The 21,849-nt window shown below is 38.5% G+C and overlaps 1 protein-coding gene across 4 annotated transcripts in view; it reads right to left on the bottom strand.

Annotated features, from left to right (window-relative positions):
- unc5ca (unc-5 netrin receptor Ca) overlaps positions 1 to 21,849 on the bottom strand; it is a 250,279-nt gene that overhangs the window by 7,675 nt on the left and 220,755 nt on the right. For 3 of the 4 annotated variants that reach the window (XM_058070370.1, XM_058070371.1, XM_058070373.1), the window contains 6 exons: positions 19,481 to 19,672; positions 14,698 to 14,915; positions 12,667 to 12,802; positions 12,494 to 12,581; positions 6,914 to 7,082; positions 2,660 to 2,893 (listed from right to left, as the gene is read on the bottom strand). In XM_058070370.1, the coding sequence (XP_057926353.1) occupies positions 2,660 to 2,893; positions 6,914 to 7,082; positions 12,494 to 12,581; positions 12,667 to 12,802; positions 14,698 to 14,915; positions 19,481 to 19,672 (1,037 nt within the window). The remainder of the gene's footprint in view (positions 1 to 2,659; positions 2,894 to 6,913; positions 7,083 to 12,493; positions 12,582 to 12,666; positions 12,803 to 14,697; positions 14,916 to 19,480; positions 19,673 to 21,849) is intronic. The other variant, XM_058070372.1, reaches the window with a different exon arrangement.

Below are 21,849 nucleotides of genomic sequence, written 5' to 3'. Positions count from 1 at the left end.
CACAGGAGGAACACGGCAGAGAATTCTTCAAATATCCTTTTTCTTTCTATAAACTATTCATTTCCTTGCATAACTATGGCTTGCTTTTATTCTGTCTTCACGCAGCTGCACTCCCTGAATTCATGCAACAATAATGTTAAATAATAACTTTGATTACTTATGCATCATAAGCCAAAACACTGCATGCAGCACGCTTACTGGACATTTTATTTATTTAGGTACACCTACACTTCAATCCAACTGTCAATTTATTTCTTCCTTTGATCATAAAACATTCTTCAACAATATTTTTGTACCATTTCTTGTAAAACAGGGGTCTCAAACACGCGGCCCGTGGGCCAAATGTGGCACACAGGACACTAGTTTGAGGCCCCCGCCTTGATATGAAAGTTTAATGTTAGTGCGGCCCGCGCAAGTTTGATATGGATGCTGTATGGTATCATGTACCCAGAAAAAATTATTACGTTGGATTAATGTTCATGTTAAAGGTTAAATAACTGTTAATAGTTATCCTCCCTATCCGTGTGGAAGTGGTAAGTTTTTGGCTATTTAAGTTGAAAGGAAATAACTTGGAGGCTACCGTTTAGGTCGCAAGCTCTCTAGTTTGCGAGTTAGCATGTGTCTCAAGACCCTGCAGTTGCGCAATATGTTGTAAATAAAGAAAGTATAAATGTGACGTCGTGTTTTGTCATGTCTACAGGGCTCTAATAATGCTTTGTTCATTTTAATCTGAAAAAAATAATTTGTCTACCCACCAACTATATGTGGTTTCTTAAGTTTTTATTATTTGCTGTTTTATTATTATTATTATATTTATTTATTACGGATTGATTGTTTTTCTTTATTCTTGATTTGTTTATTTATTTTTCATCTTATTTTGTGCAGAAAAATAAAAATTAAGATATTTGAGAACAGTGGGATGTTTTATCAGAGCTTTTATTGTAGAAAATTGGAACCAAAGCACTGAAAAAGTTCTGTTTTTAATAAATGCATGTTTGTTTGTTTTTTGGAAAACCTGATGCGGCCCAGCCTTGCCCAGACCCTAGCTCCCGAGCTATGGTGCCCCCTAGTGGAGTTCCATTGGTATTACTGGAGCTAGTCAGTCAAAAAGCTTTGAATCTTGATGCAACTTTTGGGTGGGTTTTGGTTAAACATGAGAAAAAGTATAACATGACAACATATGCACCTCTCATATAATAATTGCTTGTTTGAATTGCTAACCATTGAGTTTGTGTTGATACTTGTAGTCATTACTCCACGCATAAATTAACGGTGTTAAGCTTTTCCCGTATCAGATGCTCCGTCTGGTGCTTTGAAAATGTTTAAACTCTTAAAGCGTCAGCTGGTCTGACATTGCTCGACCCTGTTTTGTTTATCGCTAACAACACTCACACGCTCAGACCTTTAATATGTTGGACTTTTAATGCAAATGCAAATTCAACCACGGTAAAGCTGCACCCACACATCTTAGGAATACACATCATGCTGCTTCATGTGTACACATATTTATTCAGATAGGGTACTCTATGTTCCTATTTTGGTGACCTTCTTTTGTAACATCTGCTGTGATTTCCATTTCCAATCAACAAAAACATGGTTAAATAATAACACTATAATAACTATAATAATATAATAACTAAAAGTATACTATTCATTCATTCATTTGCTGGAGCCTATCCCAGCTGTCTTGGGGCGAGAGGCGGGGTACACCTTGGACTGGTGGCCAGCCAATTACACATATAGACAAACAACCATTCACACTCACATTCATACCTATGGACAATTTGGAGTCGCTAATTAACCTAGCATGTTTTTGGAATGTGGGAGGAAAACCGGAGTACCCGGAGAAACACGAGGAGAACATGCAAACTCCACACAGAGATGACCGAGGGTGGAATTGAACTCCGGTCTCCTAGCTGTGTAGCTTGCATGCTAACCACTCGATCGTTTTGCAGCCCATTACTACTATTTTTATAGATTTTTTGGTGGTCTTAATATAGTTGTACAATTTAGCCAATCACAGGGCACATATAGACAAACAACCATTCACACTCACATTCATACCTATGGACAATTTGGAGTCGCTAATTAACCTAGCATGTTTTTGGAATGTGGGAGGAAACCGGAGTACCCGGAGAAAACCCACGCATGCACGGGGAGAACATGCAAACTCCACAAAGAGATGGCTGAGGGTGGAATTGAACCGTGGTCTCCTAGCTGTGAGGTCTGCGCGCTAACCACTCGACCACCATGCAGCTATCAAATTATCTATTTTCAGAATTTTCTAGAAATATTTGATATATTGTAATTCACAATATGGTGGTTTGGGACCCCAGCCCAAGGCTTACACTTGTATTTTTGTTAATTTTGTTATTTTTATGCAAGATAATGCCTAATTTGGGCAAATAAATATGTACAATTTCTTTATATATGCATATCTTTTGACTAATAACAGATCTGGAATGTCCAACTTCCCAGGTTTCTAGAATGTAAACACTATGCCATGTGAAACAGGAAGTAGCCTGCAAATAAAAATGGATAATCTATAATTTTGTTTAAAAGTTTATGAAGGGAATTATCTTTGGAAATGACTAATATCAATTTTGCTTTGGATCGGTAAAGGCGTACCTAATGTTGTGACAGGAAGGCAAGGTTTTACCTTGAGTGCGTCCTGAGTGTCGTCCAGACAGTAGACCCTGATGTGGTAGTCCAGGGTTGTGCAGGACACAGGTCCAAAGACGGCCAGTTTGAGCCTCTTGGCGGCTGCCTTGCCCATGGACTGACCCACCAAGCAGTACGTGCCCAGGGTCTCAGTGAGGATGTGACAGGCCTCCGAGTCCATCTGTACGTAGCAAGGGGTGGTGAAGTTCTCCTCTCCTACCACCACCACATCCTGTAGGACACATCCGACATACATCTTTACTGTCATCTTCTTATCCATGAAAACACTTCCAAAATACTGCCAAAACAGTTTCATCCATATCGGCCATGTTGTTCAACCAATTTTTCCCAAATTTCACACACGGACTCGGCAGTCCACTTAATGGGTGCACCAATTTTCACATTGATTCGGCTAAATACCCTAAAGTTGCAGAGCTGTGTGAGAAATCTCAATTCAGTTCATCTTTGAGGTTAAATAACAGGGCGACACGGTGGTCAAGTGGTTAGCGCGCAGAGCTCGCAGCTAGGAGACCAGGGTTCAATTCCACCGTCAGCCTTCTCTGTGTGGAGTTTGCATGTTCTCCCCGTGCATGCATGGGTTTTCTCCGGGTACTCCAGTTTCCTTCTACATTCCAAAAACATGCTAGGTTAATTAGCGACTCCAAATTGTCCATAGGTATGAATGTGAGTGTGAATGGTTGTTTGTCTATATGTGCCCTGTGATTGGCTGGCCACCAGTCCAGGTTGTACCCTGCCTCTCGCCCGAAGACAGCTGGGATAGGCTAGAAAATGAATGAATGAATGTACTATATTGTGGAAAACAAATGTAAAGTGACTATAGGGGTGTTATTTCAAGTCTAGAGGTCTCTAATAATGTTAAAACCTGCATTTAGAAGGTCTTCTATATCATAACTACAAAAACAAAATAAATTTATTAATATTGAATCGGCTGCACGGCGGACAGGTGGTTAGCGCGCAGACCTCACAGCTAGGAGACCCGAGTTCAATCCCACCCTTGGCCATCTCTGAGTGGAGTTTGCATGTTCTCCCCGTGCATGCATGGGTTTTCTCCGGGTACACCGGTTTCCTCCCACATTCCAAAAACATGCTAGGTTAATTGGCGACTCCAAATTGTCCATAGGTATGAATGTGAGTGTGAATGGTTGTTTGTCTATATGTGCCCTGTGATTGGCTGGATACCAGTCCAGGTTGTACCCCGCCTCTAGGCTCTAGCACCCGCCGCAACCCTTGTGAGGATAAGCGGTCGAAAATTAATGAATGAATGAATATTAGTTACAGTCATTTCCTGAGGACCATCTAGCCAATCACGACGAGCTTGTCAACCCATCGGAAGTAGCAACAGGTCGGACTCACAGTGTTACAAAGAAAGCTAACATCATCACACAGCAGCTTAACACTTCAAAGGTATGGCTAAGAAACATACAAACATGTACCAATACAGACTCCAAATTGTCCATAGGTATGAATGTGAGTGTGAATGGTTGTTTGTCTATATGTGCCCTGTGATTGGCTGGCCACCAGTCCAGTGTGTATGCCGCCTCTCGCCCGAAGACAGCTGGGATAGGCTCCAGCACCCCCGCGACCCTCGTGAGGAAAAGCAGTCGAAAATGAATGAATGAATAACAGCGCCACCATGTGGTGTATTTGTCCGAAAAATAATAGCACAGGAAAAATAGTCGGGGGTGCATATTGTGACAATTTTTTACACTCCTCTGTGCTGCGATTCAGGGCTAGACGAGTTAACATACACACCAAATTTTGAACATGATTATTCCCATAGAAGTCAATGCATGAGAGAAATTCAATGGGGTATATTGTGGTTGTTAATTACATAGACATAGTGTGTCCATGTGATATTGAACCCCCGCTTCTGCTTGTTACCATACAATCACTCGCTGTGACTTATTGTTAATCCAATACGAAATCTCGACACATGCTCACCCGTGCCTTTCCATCAGTCCTATCCACGCCTGTGTGAAGCATGCACACACAAACACACACAAACACACACAAAGGCATGCAATACATATATTGAGTTTTGAAACAGTTGATGCAGAGTTGTTCTCCTTTCAGATGAGCTGAATCAATACAAGAGGCTAGGAGAGCAAACATGGCATGAATGTGTTATTAGCGGTAATCACGAGTGTGGCTGGGCCCCGCCTGATGCCTGCAGAATTTAATTAGCTTCCCTCCCTCCATCCCTGCCTGCCTCCCATGGTTCCTAACTTTTTTTTTCTTTTTTTTTTTTTGCTAAATGGGAAATGAACATTTCCCTGCTACATGGAGAAAAAGAAACAAATCGACTTCCTGATGAATTTCTTTTTCTCTACACAATCCCTGCTACTGAGACACACACACACACACACACACACACACATACTCGTATGCATGGCTAATTGTGCAGAGACATTGTGTTGAGCAGTGATAAGCAACAGAAGACAGCATACGGGGGCCTTGTAGACACAGTGATGCTGCTAGAAAGCCTTATCACTCACAAGCACACACACACTTACCAGTAGATGCACACCACACACACACACACACACACACACATTGAGATTGCTGAGGTAGAGACTTCATGCTAAGAGACACAGGAAAGATGAGAGTAGGAGGAGGACGACCGGAGCATAACAAATTGCCATTGATAGGAGTCTCCTACCTCCTGGATGTCTTCTTAGCCTGTAGGCACTCGATTATTTTATTCTTTTAAAGCAAAATTCTCCCTCCTTTCCTGTTTGGTTTTACTTTTCTTTCTCCATCCCGCATCACAGATGCTTTGTGTGTCTCGTTTTGCGAGGGAATGCGTGCGCATGGTTATGCATGCCTTTAATGTGTTGTAAACATGCCGCTGTAGGAACACATTGATTTGTGAAGGTTTTTGAAGGTGGGAGGGTTTTCTATACATGCTTCTGGCTACATAAAGATTCCCCGACTTTCCAAGTATTTGTTCTCCCGAATCGCAGCACACAAAAGGGTGAAAATGTGTCAAAACATGCGCTACTACTGTGTTGCCTGTGATATTAGTTTTCAGGCAAATACACCACATGTTGGCGCTGTTATTAAACTCCAAAGGCGGACTGATGCAGTTACGCTGTAATGACAGGGCAGGGGGTGTCCAAAGTGCGGCCCTCAGTACATTGTATGAATGGAATTTGACGGAAAAACAACAGCAAAAATGGAAGAGAAGACCAGTGACTTTTGGGACATTCATTCATTCATTCATTTTCTACCATTTATCCTCACAAGGGTTGCGGGGGTGCTGGAGCCTATCCCAGCTGTCTTTAGGCGAGAGGCAGGGTACACCACGGACTGGTGGCCGTCAGTTCAATCCCCTCATCAGGAAAGATACCCACTGAAAAGGTATATGTGTATATGGAAATCTCCATTCATTCATTTTCTATCGTGCTGGAGCCTATCCCAGATGCCTTGGGGCGAGAGGCGGGGTACACCCTGGACTGGTGGCCAGCCAATCACAGGGCACATATAGACAAACAGCCATTCACACTCACATTCATACCTATGGACAATTTGGAGTTGCTAATTAACCTAGCATGTTTTTGGAATGTGGGAGGAAACCGGAGTACCCGGAGAAAACCCACGCATGCACGGGGAGAACATGCAAACTCCACACAGAGATGCCCGAGAGTGGAATTGAACTCGGGGCTGTGAGGCCTGAGTGCTAACCACTCGACCACCGTGCAGCCCAGAAAAGTTATATTAAGAAATAAAAGTGAAAGTTGAATATACAGAAAAGAGCTGTAATTTTACAAGAGTAACATAAAAACATGAATGTCGAAAAAAATTTTTTTGTCATTTTACAAGAATAAAGTTGTAATATGAGGGAAAAAAAATAGAATCAAAGTTGAAACATTAAAGAAAAAAAGAGTAGCATTTTCAAAATCTGTAATATGAGAAAAATATACTTGCAATTAGGTTCATTCATTCTGGTGCTGGAGCCTATCCCAGTTGTCTTCGGGCGAGACGCGGGGCACACCCTGGACTGGTGGCCAGCCAATCACAGGGCACATATAGACAAACAACCATTCACACTCACATTCATACCTATGGACAATTTGGAGTCGCCAATTAACCTAGCATGTTTTTGGAATGTGGGGAAAAAAGATGGCCCCCGCATTCTATACTTTTTCAGTATGCAGACCTCAATGGTATAAAAGCACATTAAATAGTGCATACATTTGTTCATAAACAAGCACAAAACACACACACTGACCTCCCACTCGCCCATAGTCAGTTGATTCTTCAGCTGTATGAGCCAGTCCTCCTGCACGTTGTCAGCACAATGGTGGATGGTGAGGATCACTGGTCTGGTCAGCAGAGCTCCTGGAGGTCCACAGCTCACCACCGGACTCAGCACAGTCTGGACGTCCTCCACGGGGGGTCTGCACGAGACAGATCGGGGCACTAAAAGTCACTACTGCACTCTCCTGTCACTTGGGGTACATTTGAGAACTGCAACACTTACTACATTACATGTAATGGCACCATTAAACCAATTATCAGATGATTTCGCCATTAACCTGTCAGAATGCTGCCCCCTGCTGACTGAAAATGATGATGGCGGTCCAGTTCTTCAATTATGAAGTCCACTGAAGGATGCACAGAGACTTGGGGCTGATTTAGGAGTTTTCATATATTTTTTACTTTTGTAAAAGGGCTAATTTTTATTATTATGCTTTATATATGCAACATTATAGCGGCACGGCGGTCGAGTGGTTAGCGCATAGACCTCACAGCTAGGAGACCAGGGTTCAATTCCACCCTCGGCCATCTCTGTGTGGAGTTTGCATGTTGTCCCCGACCATTAATAATTGTGAAATTGTATTTAAAAGATAAGTACAAATATATATTTAAATTAATTAAATTGACTATAAAATGTATATATAAATATAAAATAAATATAGAATAAATATAAACAAATATATTATTAAAATATATAGAAATTTAATAAAAATAGTACAAATATATATTTAAATCAATTAAATTGAGTACAAAATTTATATATAAATATAAAATAAATACAATATAAATAACTATAAACAAATATATTATTAAAATATATAGATATTTAATAAAAAAATAAGTAAAAATATAATTTAAATTAAATTGAGTACTAAATTAATATATAAATATAAAATAAATACAATATAAATAAATAAATATAAACAAATATGTTAATAATTAATACATAAATTAATACAAGTTTAGAGTTTAAATTCCATGTTTACATTTTCCATGTCTGCGGTTGTGCGGTCCGCACGGCGGTCGAGTGGTTACAGCTAGGAGACCAGGGTTCAATTCCACCCTCGGCCATCTCTGTGTGGAGTTTGCATGTTCTCCCCGTGCATGCGTGGGTTTTCTCCGGGTACTCCGGTTTCCTCCCACATTCCAAAAACATGCTAGGTTAATTGGTGACTCCAAATTGTCCATAGGTATGAATGTGAGTGTGAATGGTTGTTTGTCTATATGTGCCCTGTGATTGGCTGGCGACCAGTCCAGGGTGTACCCCGCTTCTCGCCCAAAGACAGCTGGGATAGGCTCCAGCACCCCCGCGACCCTCGTGAGGAAAAGCGGTAGAAAATGAATGAATGAATGAATATACAACATTAATAACCTACAGCATACCCCTGCAACCCTGATAAGGAATAAGTGGCATAAAAAATGGATGGATATAGTACAATATATAGATATACATGTCATTAGTTACTAGTATCAACATTTTTATTTGTTTTTGAAATGTTATTTCTATGATGTGCTTCGGTCAACCCCCAAGCCGCACCTTAGACACCCATGCTGTTTTGCCCATTGGCAGGGGGCACAAACTCCTCTGGACAACTCAGCTCCAAAGATCATTGAACTCCTCCGTTCGAGGAGAAGAAAGCGAATGCACCTCTCAATGCATCTGGCAACCCCAGTTGCCCCCTGCTGGCTTGCTGCGGAAACGGAAAATGGAAACTCCTGTTTCTGCTCCGCAGTGGAGACATATAAGTGCAGTTTTTCCTTTCTTTTTTGTTGTTGTTTTGACCAGCGTTGTTTGAAGCAGCACTAATCCTCTGCTGTATTATCGATTGCGCTGCTAGAGCTCATTAATGACTCATGAAGGGAGTTGACGTGGGCAGGAGAAGATAAAATAAACATTCCATCAAGGAGGAAAACTGTACTGCAGTCCTTTGGCATATTATCAAATGCAGACAGGGCTTGCCACTTCATCCAATAAGGCCATTAGTGATGTGTAATTGTGTTCATTTTGCAGTACACACTGAAGGTTAATTCCAGCAGAAAAAGACAATCTCACAATTATTAAAGGATTCAGTCATTATAAAAATGTGGGTGGAAGACAGCAAAAACTACGACTAGTGTTTTTGAGAAAACTTTGCCAGGTCATGTAAGTCAGAACCGATTGAAATATGATGCAGATATGGATAAAAGGGCACAAAGGTGTACAATTTTGATGGTTATCCAAATTAGTCAAGGTTTAAGCTGAGGGTTCCTGTGCAGGCTAGCTGGCTGTGCAAACGCTTCAAAACACATAAAGTTTTCCCTCGTTTATCACGATTAATTAGTTCTTGACCCGGCCGTGATAAGTGAATTTCCACAAAGTAGGAGTCAATATTCATTCATTCATTCATTTTCTACCGCTTATCCTCATGAGGGTCACGGGAGTGCTGGAGCCTATTCCAGCTGTCTTCGGGCAGCCAATCACAGGGCACATATTTGGAGTCGCCAATTAACCTAGCATGTTTTTGGAATGTGGGAGGAAACCGGAGCACCCGGAGAAAACCCACACAGAGAACATGCAAACTCCACACAGAGATGGCCGAGGGTGGGGTTGAACTCAAGTCTCCTAGCTGTGAGGTCTGCGCGCTAACCACTCATCTGCCGTGCAGCCGATTCAGTATTAATAAATTGATTTTTTTGTAGTTAAGATATAGAAAACATGTTGATGACCTTCTAAATACAGGTTTTAACATCATTAGAGCCCTCTAGACATGAAATAACACCCCTATAGTCTCTTTACATTTGTTTTCCACAATATAGTACATATCACGAGAGAAAATAAAACATTCATTCATTCATATTAGAGCCCTCTAGAAATGAAATAACACCCCTATAGTCACATTTACAAATTCCACACAGAGATGGCTGAGGGTGGAATCGAACTCGGGTCTCCTAGCTGTGTGGCCTGACCGTGCAGCTGATTCAATATTAATAAATTTATTTTTTTTTGTATTTATGATGTAGAAAACCTGTTGATGACCTTCTAAATACAAGTTTTAACATTATTAGAGCCCTCTAGACATGAAATAACACCCCTATAGTCACATTTACATTTGTTTTACACAATATAGTACATATAATGAGAGAAAATAAAACATATTAGACGTAAATAAGATAATATAGGTTCGCATGTTAGCAGTTCCTGTTTTTTTTCTGGACAGAACACTTTTCATCAATGTGTTGTAATGACAGCTTTAAACTCATATTACCCAATATAGTAGGTACTATGTACATTGACAGTATGATAGAGCAACTTCAGTTCACTGCCAAGTGTTGAACAAAGACATAAAAACAGTCACGTCTCTAAAGTTGGATATCCCTCAGGTCTAAGTTCCGTTGTCTTCCATGAATTTGCAGTATTCCTCTCACACAAGTGTGACATTATTCTTTACTTTTAAGCAGAAAATGTGTGATACTTTTGTTTCGACATTTTTCTACTTTGTGAGGCCTTTCAAAGTGAGACAAAATTTACAGCAGCCATGGAGTTGGAATAATGATTTTCTTCTCAAATGTCCTGCAGAGAGTGACTCATGCACTGCATTGGGAGCAGAGATTAAAATATAGGACATGTCATAGGAAAGAAAATAACACACGCTAATCCTAAGAATAGCCACTGGCTTGGAAATTGCTGCAGTAACACCAGTCCGCTATCGTTGCATAGGCTCTACATATTCTTTATTTATATTTTAGGTATTGTGTGGAGTGCTCCAAAAATGGAATGGGAACATCCGTGGAAGAACACCAGTCCAAATTCTGGATTTTATATATACATATATAGTATGGAAGCACAATTGTAATTAAGTGGGTGTCCATTATGTGACTACAATAATTATTCGTTCATTTTCTACCACTTTCTCCTCACAGGGGGGTGCTGGAGCCTATCCCAGCTGTCTTCAGGTGAGAGGTGGGGTGGCCAGCCAATCACAGGGCACATATAGACAAACAACCATTCACACTCACATTCATACCTATGGACAATTTGGAGTCACCAATTAACCCACACATGCACGGGGAGAACATGCAAACTCCACACAGAGATGGCTGAGAGTGGAATTGAACCCTGGTCTCCTCGCTGTGAGGTCTGCGAGCTAACCACTAGACCGCCATGTCGCCCCAAAATAATTATATGAATGGAAAATGTATTAGAACCAAAACATAATACAGAATTGATGTGAATAAATAAAATAAAATAAAATCCAATGCTTATGTTCTATTAATGTGTAAGACCATTAATAATTGTGAAATTTATAAAATAAGTAAAAATATAGATTTAAATTAGTTTTTAAATTAATTGAGTACAAAATTAATATATAAATATAAAATAAATATAATATAAATAAATATAAACAAGTATATTATTAAAATATATAGAAATGTAATAAAAATAAATATATATTTAAATTAATTAAATTGAGTACAAAATGTATATATAAATATAAAATAAATATAATATAAACAAATATATGCTTATATAGAAATTAAATAAAAATAAGTAACAATATAATTTTAATTAATTAAATTGAGTACCAAATAAATAAATAAATATAAAATAAATATAATATAAATAATATAATATAAATATAAACAAATATGTTAATAATTAATACATAAATTAATACAAGTTTAGAGTTTAAATTCCATGTTTACATTTAATGAGTCTGCGGTTGTGCGGGCGGCACAGTGATCGAGTGGTTACAGCTAGGAGACCAGGGTTCAATTCCACCCTCGGCCATCTCTGTGTGGAGTTTGCATGTTCTCCCCGTGCATGCGTGGGTTTTCTCCGGGTACTCCGGTTTCCTCCCACATTCCAAAAACATGCTAGGTTAATTGGCGACTCCAAATTGTCCATAGGTATGAATGTGAGTGTGAATGGTTGTTTGTCTATATGTGCCCTGTGATTGGCTGGCCACCAGTCCAGGGTGTACCCCGCCTCTCGCTCAAAGACAGCTGGGATAGGCTCCAGCACCCCTGCGACCCACGTGAGGAAAATACGGTAGAAAATGAATGAGTTTGCGATTGTTTATTTATAAAAGAGCAAAAAGACAAGTCTGACATTTTAAATAAAAACAATACAATTCAAATGATTTGCTATACTTGTTAAGCTAATCTATAAAAGATGAATACAAATTCAAAGCGTAAGTGAGAGTTGAAATGTGATGAAAATAAATTCATGTATGCACAGGTGGAAATAAGTAAGGAATAAGTAAAATGCTCTGTTACTTCAGAGAGTACCCTAAAGGCTTCCGAGTGTATATATTATTATTATCTTATTTAATATAAGAACAGCAGTGGTGTTCACTGACCTTGGCTGTATAAATGATCAAAAGACTAATGAATAAGTGAATAATAATAACTCTTTATGTTTGGCGGTAGAAGCAAGGCCACTGTTTGAAGCCCTCCCCGTGCAGAGAAAAAGAACAGAAAAAGGTAAAAAAAAAACTGTCGAGAGATGTTGAGATGAAGAGGAAAAACGCCACATGAAAGACGTAGTGGGGGTGGGGTGGGTAAGACTTGCCTGGAGCTGTCCTTCCTGTGCACCGTCACGTACATCTCATACAGCCTCCCCTGTGGGACCGCACCCGCCGGAATCAGCAGACTCACTCCTGGTGGAACATTTATGACCCGGTTGTCATGTTTACATTTACGGATGTTGCAGGTATGCTAGCTTTACAGATGCGAGCTAGTTACCAGAGTTGGGAACGATCAGGTGACCTCCCTGGTTGCTGAAGGATCCGTGAGCCGTGCAGGAGGGGTCTCGAGTCCGGGCCAAGCTCTGGTTGCGGAGGTTCATCGTGTCGCTGTTCTCCAGCAGGGACTGCGTTACCTAGGAAACCAATGTTACCAGTTACTGCAAAAGGAAAAAATTATAGATTTTTTTAAACTGTGTGCCATATTGAAGATGACTGAGGCCGTTGAGGTCAAGGGTCAAATTTACCTCTAGCTTTCATTAATATTTTTTCAGGAATTGTTTGACTTAGTGAGGGCGCACACTGCATTGACGAATGGTTTTGAACCCAACATGGCCGCTATATTTCTTTGAATTGATTCTATTTCTTTGATGCATTCATTTTCATGTATGTATGCACTATGCAAGCCATCCATACTGCTCCATGCAAATAATATATTTAGTGTTTTTAGTCGGTTTCCTTGAGAAGTGCTGCAGGGAACGCGGAGGCTCCTGCATGCCTGGGAGCGCCGCCACAAGGCTCAGCTGGAAGAAGGAAGATCTCAAATCACCGAAGGGTATGAGCAAGCGTGGTAAGAAAATATGAACTGCTTTGCATTTCACGGTTTAAATGTGAGCAGTGACATGTAAAAAAAAAGCAATTAGGATTCTGCAGTTGACTCAGTTGAATCAGACATAGCACTCAGTTAAGGCAGTCACTGAAACAGAAATATACACACAGTGGTGTCAATTGTGTGTGTTTTTTTTTGTTTTTTTTTGCATGTTTGTCACATTTTAATGTTTCAGATCATCAAAGAAATGTAAATATTCGTCAGTGACAACACAAACTGATTATAAAATGTCTTGGAAAGGTTCCATGTTTTGGAACCTTGTAGATAATGGCTCTCATGGTGGTTAGCTAGAGTCCCAAAGCTTTAAAAAATGCCTTTATAACCTTTTTTCTCTCCCTTAATAAGACAATTTTTCATTAAAAACTGCATTATGTGTTTAAATGTGAGCAGTGACATGTAAAAAAAAAAAAAGCAATTAGGATTCTGCAGTTGACTCAGTTGAATCAGACATAGCACTCAGTTAAGGCAGTCACTGAAACAGAAATATACACACAGTGGTGTCAATTGTGTGGTTTTTTTTGCATGTTTGTCACATTTTAATGGTTCAGATCATCAAAGAAATGTAAATATTTGTCAATGACAACACACCTGATTATAAAATGTCTTGGAAAGGTTCCATGTTTTGGAACCTTGTAGATAATGGCTCTCATGGTGATTAGCTAGAGTCCCAAAGCTTTAAAAAATGCCTTTATAACCTTTTTTCTTTCCCTTAATAAGATCTTTAACAAGATCTCATCTCGTTTCATATTATCTACATACTTTATTGTATATAACTCTGGTAAAAACTGTTGATTTTTGTTAATACTTGGGTTGTTTATATTGTTTATTTTTCTATATTGTGTATTTTGTACTGCTTAACTGACTCTGTACTCTGCTGCTGTGCAATACAAATTTCCCCACTGAGGGACGAATAAAGGCATATCTATCTTAATCTTATGTGTTCATTTTTTAACTTCATTTTCTAACTAAAAAAATGTTTTATTGATCTGAAACATTTAAGTGTGAGAAAGAGGCAAATAATAAGAAATTAGAATGGGAGCTTTTTTACACCACTGCATAATATATGCCAACACAAAATATGACATTTGCAATCAATAAAAGAGCGAATGGCAAACATATGTGCTGGTAAGAAAGATCCTCTGCAGAATTTATAACTTAACTCACTGTCCACTTTCCACTTCCTTCTACAGTACACTGCCTATGGTTATTTGACATTCCGGAAAAATAAAAATGTTATTTTAATTTTTTAGTTGGAATGTACCAAACTTTGCTTTTTTATGATGTCCTGCAGCCCGTTTAGGCAGAAGCCTTTTTAACAGTACCCATAGCATTATGAGCTATACCATTTTTGTTACAACTGAACCACATTTTGATTTTTTAATTACAAACCAGACAACGGCATGACAAAGCTCAAGGCCTTACCTTGGGGGAGAGTTTGGACGTGAAGTCTCCTCCGAGGTCGTCCTGTGGGGTGACCAGACCGGAGGAGTTGTATACTTTGATCTTCAGGTTGGGTAGGGGCTCTAAGAGTGGAGAGTTGGTCATTGGGATTTTATCTGATACGGCATGGAGGGCATACATGGGACCGTGATACATGGCGGCGGCATTTGTCAAATCAGGGGGGGCTGTAAGCAGGTCGGCTGGGGGTGGGTGGGGAGGGGATGGGGGGGCGGAAGGGGTTGGAGAGAACGGAAATAGAATTAAACGAAAAAAAATTATACAACATGAAGACAGTAGAGGACAAGTGATGGAGGATAAAAAAACATTTGTTGAGAATGTGTGATAATAATTACAAAATAATAAAAAAATAATTTAAAAATCATTGAAACATATTTAAATATATTTTAAAATATTTAAAGAATATTTAAAAAATATTAAAACGTATATTTTAAACATATTTAAAAATATTTAAAAATATTTTAAAATATTTAAAAATATTTAAAGAATATTTAAATAATATTTAAAAAAATATTAAAAAGTATTTAAAAATATTTAAAAATAAAATACATTATAAAAATTATTTTAAAATTATTTAAAAATTATTTAAAAATTATTTTTAAATAATTAAAAATATTTAAAAATTATTTAAAAATTATTTTTAAATAATTAAAAATATTTTAAATTTATTTAAAATTATTTAAAAATTATTTAAAAATTATTTAAAAATTATTTAAAAATTATTTTAAAATTATTTAAAAATTATTTAAAAATTATTTTAAAATATTTTAAAATAAATTGTAAATTGATGATTTTTACTGTTGTAGTTGTGGGAAGGAGAACATATTTAAAATGTAAGCATTAAGTTGTTTTTGTAGTTATACTTCATAATAACCATGCAATAAACTGTGCAATAAACCGTGCGGCGAGATCAACATGTCCACAGATGTAAATAGTGTACATAACCTCTCGATTTTTCTTGTGTGCTCTCTTCTACTTTTGCTTCCTGCATGCTGTTGACATAATGAGGCGTTCAAGCGCACTGTGGGACTGTGAGTGTCATGCTAGTCAGGCTGTTTTAAAGTTTTAAAATTACAATACGCGTATTCCACTTTGGGAACCCAGGAGCTATAATATTCCCTGCCTATGCTTCAGGTTAAATGTTTTCAACTCTCCTGTGTGTAGAGTAGAGTGTACAGCACATGTCTAAAAGGGAGTTCTACACGGTTCTTTCCGGAGTTGTCCCAGGTGATGTACGAAAACTTGACACTTTTCATGTAACGCAAGCAAACTTCCCGGCCTCCCACTCGGCAGCTGCTAAAAATAAACCCACATCTGCAATGTAAAACACGGCTCCACACACGGGCGCCCAATCAAACCATAAACACAACACCGCGGGAGCAGGAACACGCTGCTTCTTAATCAGTGAGACTTGTGCAGGAATCAACACAGCGCTGGCATTCGACAGGTAGAAATCAACAAATTGTAAACATTCACGACGGAGGTCAGCTTTACTTCTACGGAACAATCCCGCTTTTGTTCTTTCCACATGTTTGGGCGTCCAGCCTGAAATGATGCTTTTACACAAAACTATTCATTCTCATTTCTCGTTCTCAATCACACGCCTGTTTACGCTTGAATCTGCCAATTATTACTTTAATAAATGATCCTCTCTATTTAGTCTTCCGTGCACATTGTCTGACTTTCATTTCCTGTGTTTTCCTTCACAAACATTGTAGCACATAACTCCTTAGAGGAGTGCTTCTCAGTTATTTTCTGTGATGCTCTTTCACTTACAATTTATCTAGTTTGCATTCTTGCATCATCACAGCAGGTAAAACGTGTGTATACGCCTTAGCGCTAATACACGCCTGGTACTCTTTTCAGTTGGGTGAATTATATCTGAGGAAATATAAAAATGGTGTCCAAACTGCCCGTATATATGTGTCTCAGTGCTGTAATATACTGTATTTTGTAATATAATAAAATTTTGTAATATTATAAAAATAATGTAAAATCAATAATGGAATTTTAAAAATAATAATAAAAATAATAATAATAATTATTATTATTGTTATTGTTATTATTTTTATAATAATTTACTCTTAGAGCCCCTACCCAACCTGAATAATAATAATAATAATAATAATAATAATAATAATAATAATAATAATAATAATAATAATAATAATAATAATAATTATTATTATTATTATTATTATTATTATTATTATTATTATTATTATTATCATTTTAGTGTTATTATTATTAATATTATTTATATATTATTAATATTATTAATATTATTATTTTTTATAAATAATTAATTTAAAAAATAATTCTTTAAAAAATTACATTATTGATTTTACATTATTTTCATAATATTACAAATGTATTGTCCTAAAATGGCAGTTTTCTTCTTTATTTAAATACTACATTTTTCTCTTCATATTTTGACTTTATTCCTTTTAAATTGTAGCTGCTTTTGCCCCATTTTTGATGTTGTTTTTTTTTTTTATGTTCCATTTCAACGTTCCTCTCATAAATGTTTTTCTCGTAATTATGACTTCATTCCTTTAATATTTTGACTTTATTTTTGTAACATTAGAACTTTTCCCGCAACCTAATTTCCCATTGATTGATTAATTTTCCTTCCAAAATTTCTGCCATTTTTACATTTTTTGCTGTGTTTTTTTCAAGGCTTTTTTTGTTAAATGACATCTTTAGAATGTGCCGCAGGCTAATAAAAACTAGCCGCCCTGGTGACACCCCTGCAATACGCTCATCTTTTTGTCTGTCTGAACCGTCAGTGAGTTCACAACATGCAAGGCCTTGCTCACGAAGGAGCGGATTTACATCATGTACTGCATTATTTTGAAGATAAAAAGCATTATAGTGATGTAAGCAATATCTCCATCCATCTTGAAATTCCCTGACACTTCTGGTAAGTGCTCACATGGACACGAGAGAGCGTGTGCTAACTCCTGTTCGCTGATAGAAGCAAATGTCAACGCAGACGGAGAGACTGACATAAGACTGACTTAATAAGGAGCGGCCAGTGATGGGCTGGTAGGATGGAGTCGGCGTGGCGACCGCCAGGCCCAGACGGAGACTGCGGTACAAGCAAAGATAAAAGTGGGCAGGATTGCTGACGGACAGGAGGAGTGATTGGCCTGAATGTGCAAGACCGGTGAGGACAAGACCCACAGAGACCCGTAGACCCTTAGAGACTACTTCCCAGGTTATAACGAGATAAGCAAGAATGGAGAACGTCCCTTCGTTATCACGATTAATTGGTGACAAACCAAGATGTTACGAATCCAAAGTACGATCCAATATTAATGAATTGAGTATTTTCCTAATTATGGCATAGAAAACCTGTTTATGAACGTCTAAATATGTTTTTATAAAATTCCTAGAGCCCTCTAAAGATTGGATAACATCCCTACAGTCACCTTTAGATTTGTTTCACCCAAAACAGTTGCTGCAATCGGAGAAAATCAGTCGCGGGGGTGCTGGAGCCTATCCCAACTGTCTTCAGGTACACCCTGGACTGGTGGCCATCCAATCACAGAGCACATATAGACAAACAACCATTCACACTCACATTCATACCTATATACAATTTGGAGTCGCTAATTAACCTAGCATGTTTTTGGAATGTGGGAGGAAACCGGAGTACCCGGAGAAAACCCACGCATGCACGGGGAGAACATGCAAACTCCACACAGAGATGGACGAGGGTGGAATCGAACTAGGGTCTCCGAGCTGTGAGGCCTGTGTACTAACCACTTGTCCACCGTACAGCCCCTAGACGTAGATGTTGCATGTGTTTCTAAATGTGGCGGGAGGACAGGAAGTGAAGTCAGAGGTTCAGAGTTGGGTTTTAGCTTGTGGTGGCTAATGGTCCTAACAATTGCCTGGGTTATTATTATGATTATTATGGTAATGGTAATGGTTTAATTTCATTTGAACATGCATCAGATTACAATTGAATGCATCACATAATCAGTTCCCAGTTCCACATGTCCAAAAGGAGTAGGAAGAAGCAAAGCTTATTAAATCCTACCCCTCCATCTGGTACTTTTACAATCAGTAACTGTTACATTTGTTCACTTCCTGCTTTCCTAATATGGTTTAAGGTTATTACCGAAGTACGAGGTGATATGACCATCCAATGACATAATGGGTACCATAGTAACTGTCAATATAGTGATATATATAGCACATCATGACTGGTTCAAGACTACCACCCTATTATGTTATTATTGAGGAGACCCGTGTTCAATTCCACCCTTGGCCATTTCTGTGTGGAGTTTGCATGTTCTCCCCGTGCATGCGTGGGTTTTCTCCGGTTTCCTCCCACATTCCAAAAACATGCTAGGTTAATTAGCGACTCCAAATTGTCCATAGGTATGAATGTGAGTGTGAATGGTTGTTTGTCTATATGTGCCCTGTGATTGGCTGGCCACCAGTCCAGGGTGTACCCCGCCTCTCGTGAGGATAAGCGATAGAAAATGAATGAATGAATGAATGTCTACATTTCTACTATATTGTGTAATATCACAGTATGGGAGACTATAGGGGTGTTAGGTCATGCGTGGATGCTCTAATAATAGAACAAATAGATTTAGAAAGCTCCAGCACCCCCACTCGTGAGGAAAAAACGGTAGAAAATGAATGAATGAATAGATAGAAACTATAGTGTCCAAATGATGACGACCCCCCCCTCATGACCCTGCGGACAATGGTCGCCGAGATGGCATACCTGATCTGGCCGTCTTGATATTGACCGACTGGAAGCCTCCGTTCAACGCAGACGTGTCGATAATATCCGAGTCAAAGTCGCGGTGCGTTTTGCGGTACACAAAAAGCGCCACAATAACGGAGATGACCAGGCACATGATGACGGCGATGACCACGCCCACGTAGAGAGCCACGTCGTCTGTGCTCGGAGCAGCTGGAAAAAAAAGAGGAAAAGGCGTATGATTCAGGAAGTACGCTTCAAAACTCCTGTTTCATCGCTAGCTTTTCGGAAAGCGCTAATTATTAGCAACCCTCAAGGACACGAGTGAAGACAACTTTTCAACCTCCCTACTAAATAATGACATCTCTATTTCTTCCATATTTTTTTTTTAAACTCCGAGCTCCTTTCAGACTTAAAGGACAATGTGTATAGGATTAAAAAGAATGTTTTAAAGAGCCCTGCGGCGTGTGTAATAAGACCATTTGTCTAGACACAGCCAACCAGAGACACCTTTCATAAAACTCTTCAATCTTAATAAGGTTGTTAATTATTTTACAAGAGTCTTCTTTCAGTAGGACTGCGGCTTTAAAAGCTGCTTCACATTCAGATGTCTTGATTACATCTACAAAAAAAGTAGAGGTAAAGTGTTCAAAAAGTTTCTTGTGACAAAGGGAGCGAGAAGGTGAGACGAAGAAGCTAATGAGGGAGGAATGTTGAAAGGCGGGCACAAGGGAAGGGAAAAAAGAGGTCAAAAGATGTGGAGATGCGGCAAATAAATGTGTGGGTTGGATGCAGATTTAAGATTTAAAGTGACGGTATGAACTTTTATTCTTTTTTTTTAATCACATTTGACGGACAATGTGTTAATGTGACCGCTGAGATTCCTTCCCTTCACGAGCGCTTTCACTGGGAAGGTCTGCCGAGTCGCCACACGAGGGCGCTACAACCCACTTCAAGCGTCTCATGGGAGTGAGACGCTAATGTTTGTTTTCAGCTGAAAACAAACATTAAAATGATTTTTTTTAAAAAAATAATTCAACTTTCATACATATTATTTTGGTAATGGTCTCATTGTCAAGAAGTGGCTGAGCTCAATGAACTTATCAAAGTCATTGATAATCCTCTTAGGTGACAACCTTGCTATGGCGATTATAATCACCATCATCTTTTTAATGAATAAATCTTTATCTGTTTCTCCTGTCAATTTAAAGTTAATAACGCCAGATATGTCTCCATTATTATCATATTCCTCTTTGAGGTCAAAAAATATAGAACTCAACTAAATTGTAGATCAAGGGTGGGCAAACTACGGCCTGGGGGCCACAAGCTTTCTGCTTTTTGTTTTGGAGGGAATACAGACAAAATCATTAGAAAGGTCAGAGAAGAAATGGTCACACATTAAAAAGATGGTTTGATGATAATAGATTGTCCTTGAACTTAAGTAAAACTAAAATCATGGAAAATAAATTTCTGAGGATCACAATAGATGAAAATATGAGCTGGAAACCTCATATTACAAATATAAAATATAAGGTGGCAAGAAATATTTCAATATTGAACAAAGCAAAATTTGTTGTTCCCTGGTTCTACCATATCTTACTTATTGTGTGGAAATATGGGCTAATAACTATAAAAGCAATCTTCACTCACTAAATGTACTGCAAAAAAGGTCAGTAAGGATAATTCATAATGCCGCCTACAGAGGACATACTAACTCCTTATTTCTAAAATCACAAATACTTAAACTCAAACAGCTAAAATACATAATGCATAAGGCTAAAAATAACCAATTAGCTAAAAATGTCATCCAATACTTCTCTACAAGAGAGGAGAAATATGATCTCAGGGAAGAAGTACATTTGAAACACTTCTATGCTAGGACTACGTTAAAAAGCCATAGCATTTCAGTATGTGGAATCAAACTATGGAATGGATTGAGTAAGACCCTCAAACAATGCACAACGATGAGCCAATTCAAGAAACAATACAAGCAGTTGATGTTTGCTAAATAGAGTCTTGAACCAGTCATGATGTGCTATATATATAGGCTAAAAAATTAAAAATATGATTGTCTTCTAGTAAGATGCCTTTTCGCTTCTATTGTGTCCGATTGTGTCTAAATGTGAGTGTGAATGGTTGTTTGTCTATATGTGCCCTGTGATTGGCTGGCCACCAGTCCAGGGTGTACAACGCCTGTCACCCGAAGACAGCTGGGATAGGCTCCAGCGCCCCTCGCAACACCTGTGAGGATAAGCGGTAGAAAATGAATGAATGAATGTGTAATATCACTGTAGGGGTGACTATAGGGGTGTTAGGTCATGTATGGATGCTCTCATAATAGAAAAAAAAATGATTTAGAAGGTCGTAAACAGGTGTTCGATGCTCTAACT

The sequence above is a fragment of the Doryrhamphus excisus genome, chromosome 4 (assembly GCF_030265055.1).
Source record: "Doryrhamphus excisus isolate RoL2022-K1 chromosome 4, RoL_Dexc_1.0, whole genome shotgun sequence".
NCBI classification, from domain to species: Eukaryota; Metazoa; Chordata; class Actinopteri; order Syngnathiformes; family Syngnathidae; genus Doryrhamphus; species Doryrhamphus excisus.
This window is presented reverse-complemented; position numbering and strand designations above follow the sequence as displayed.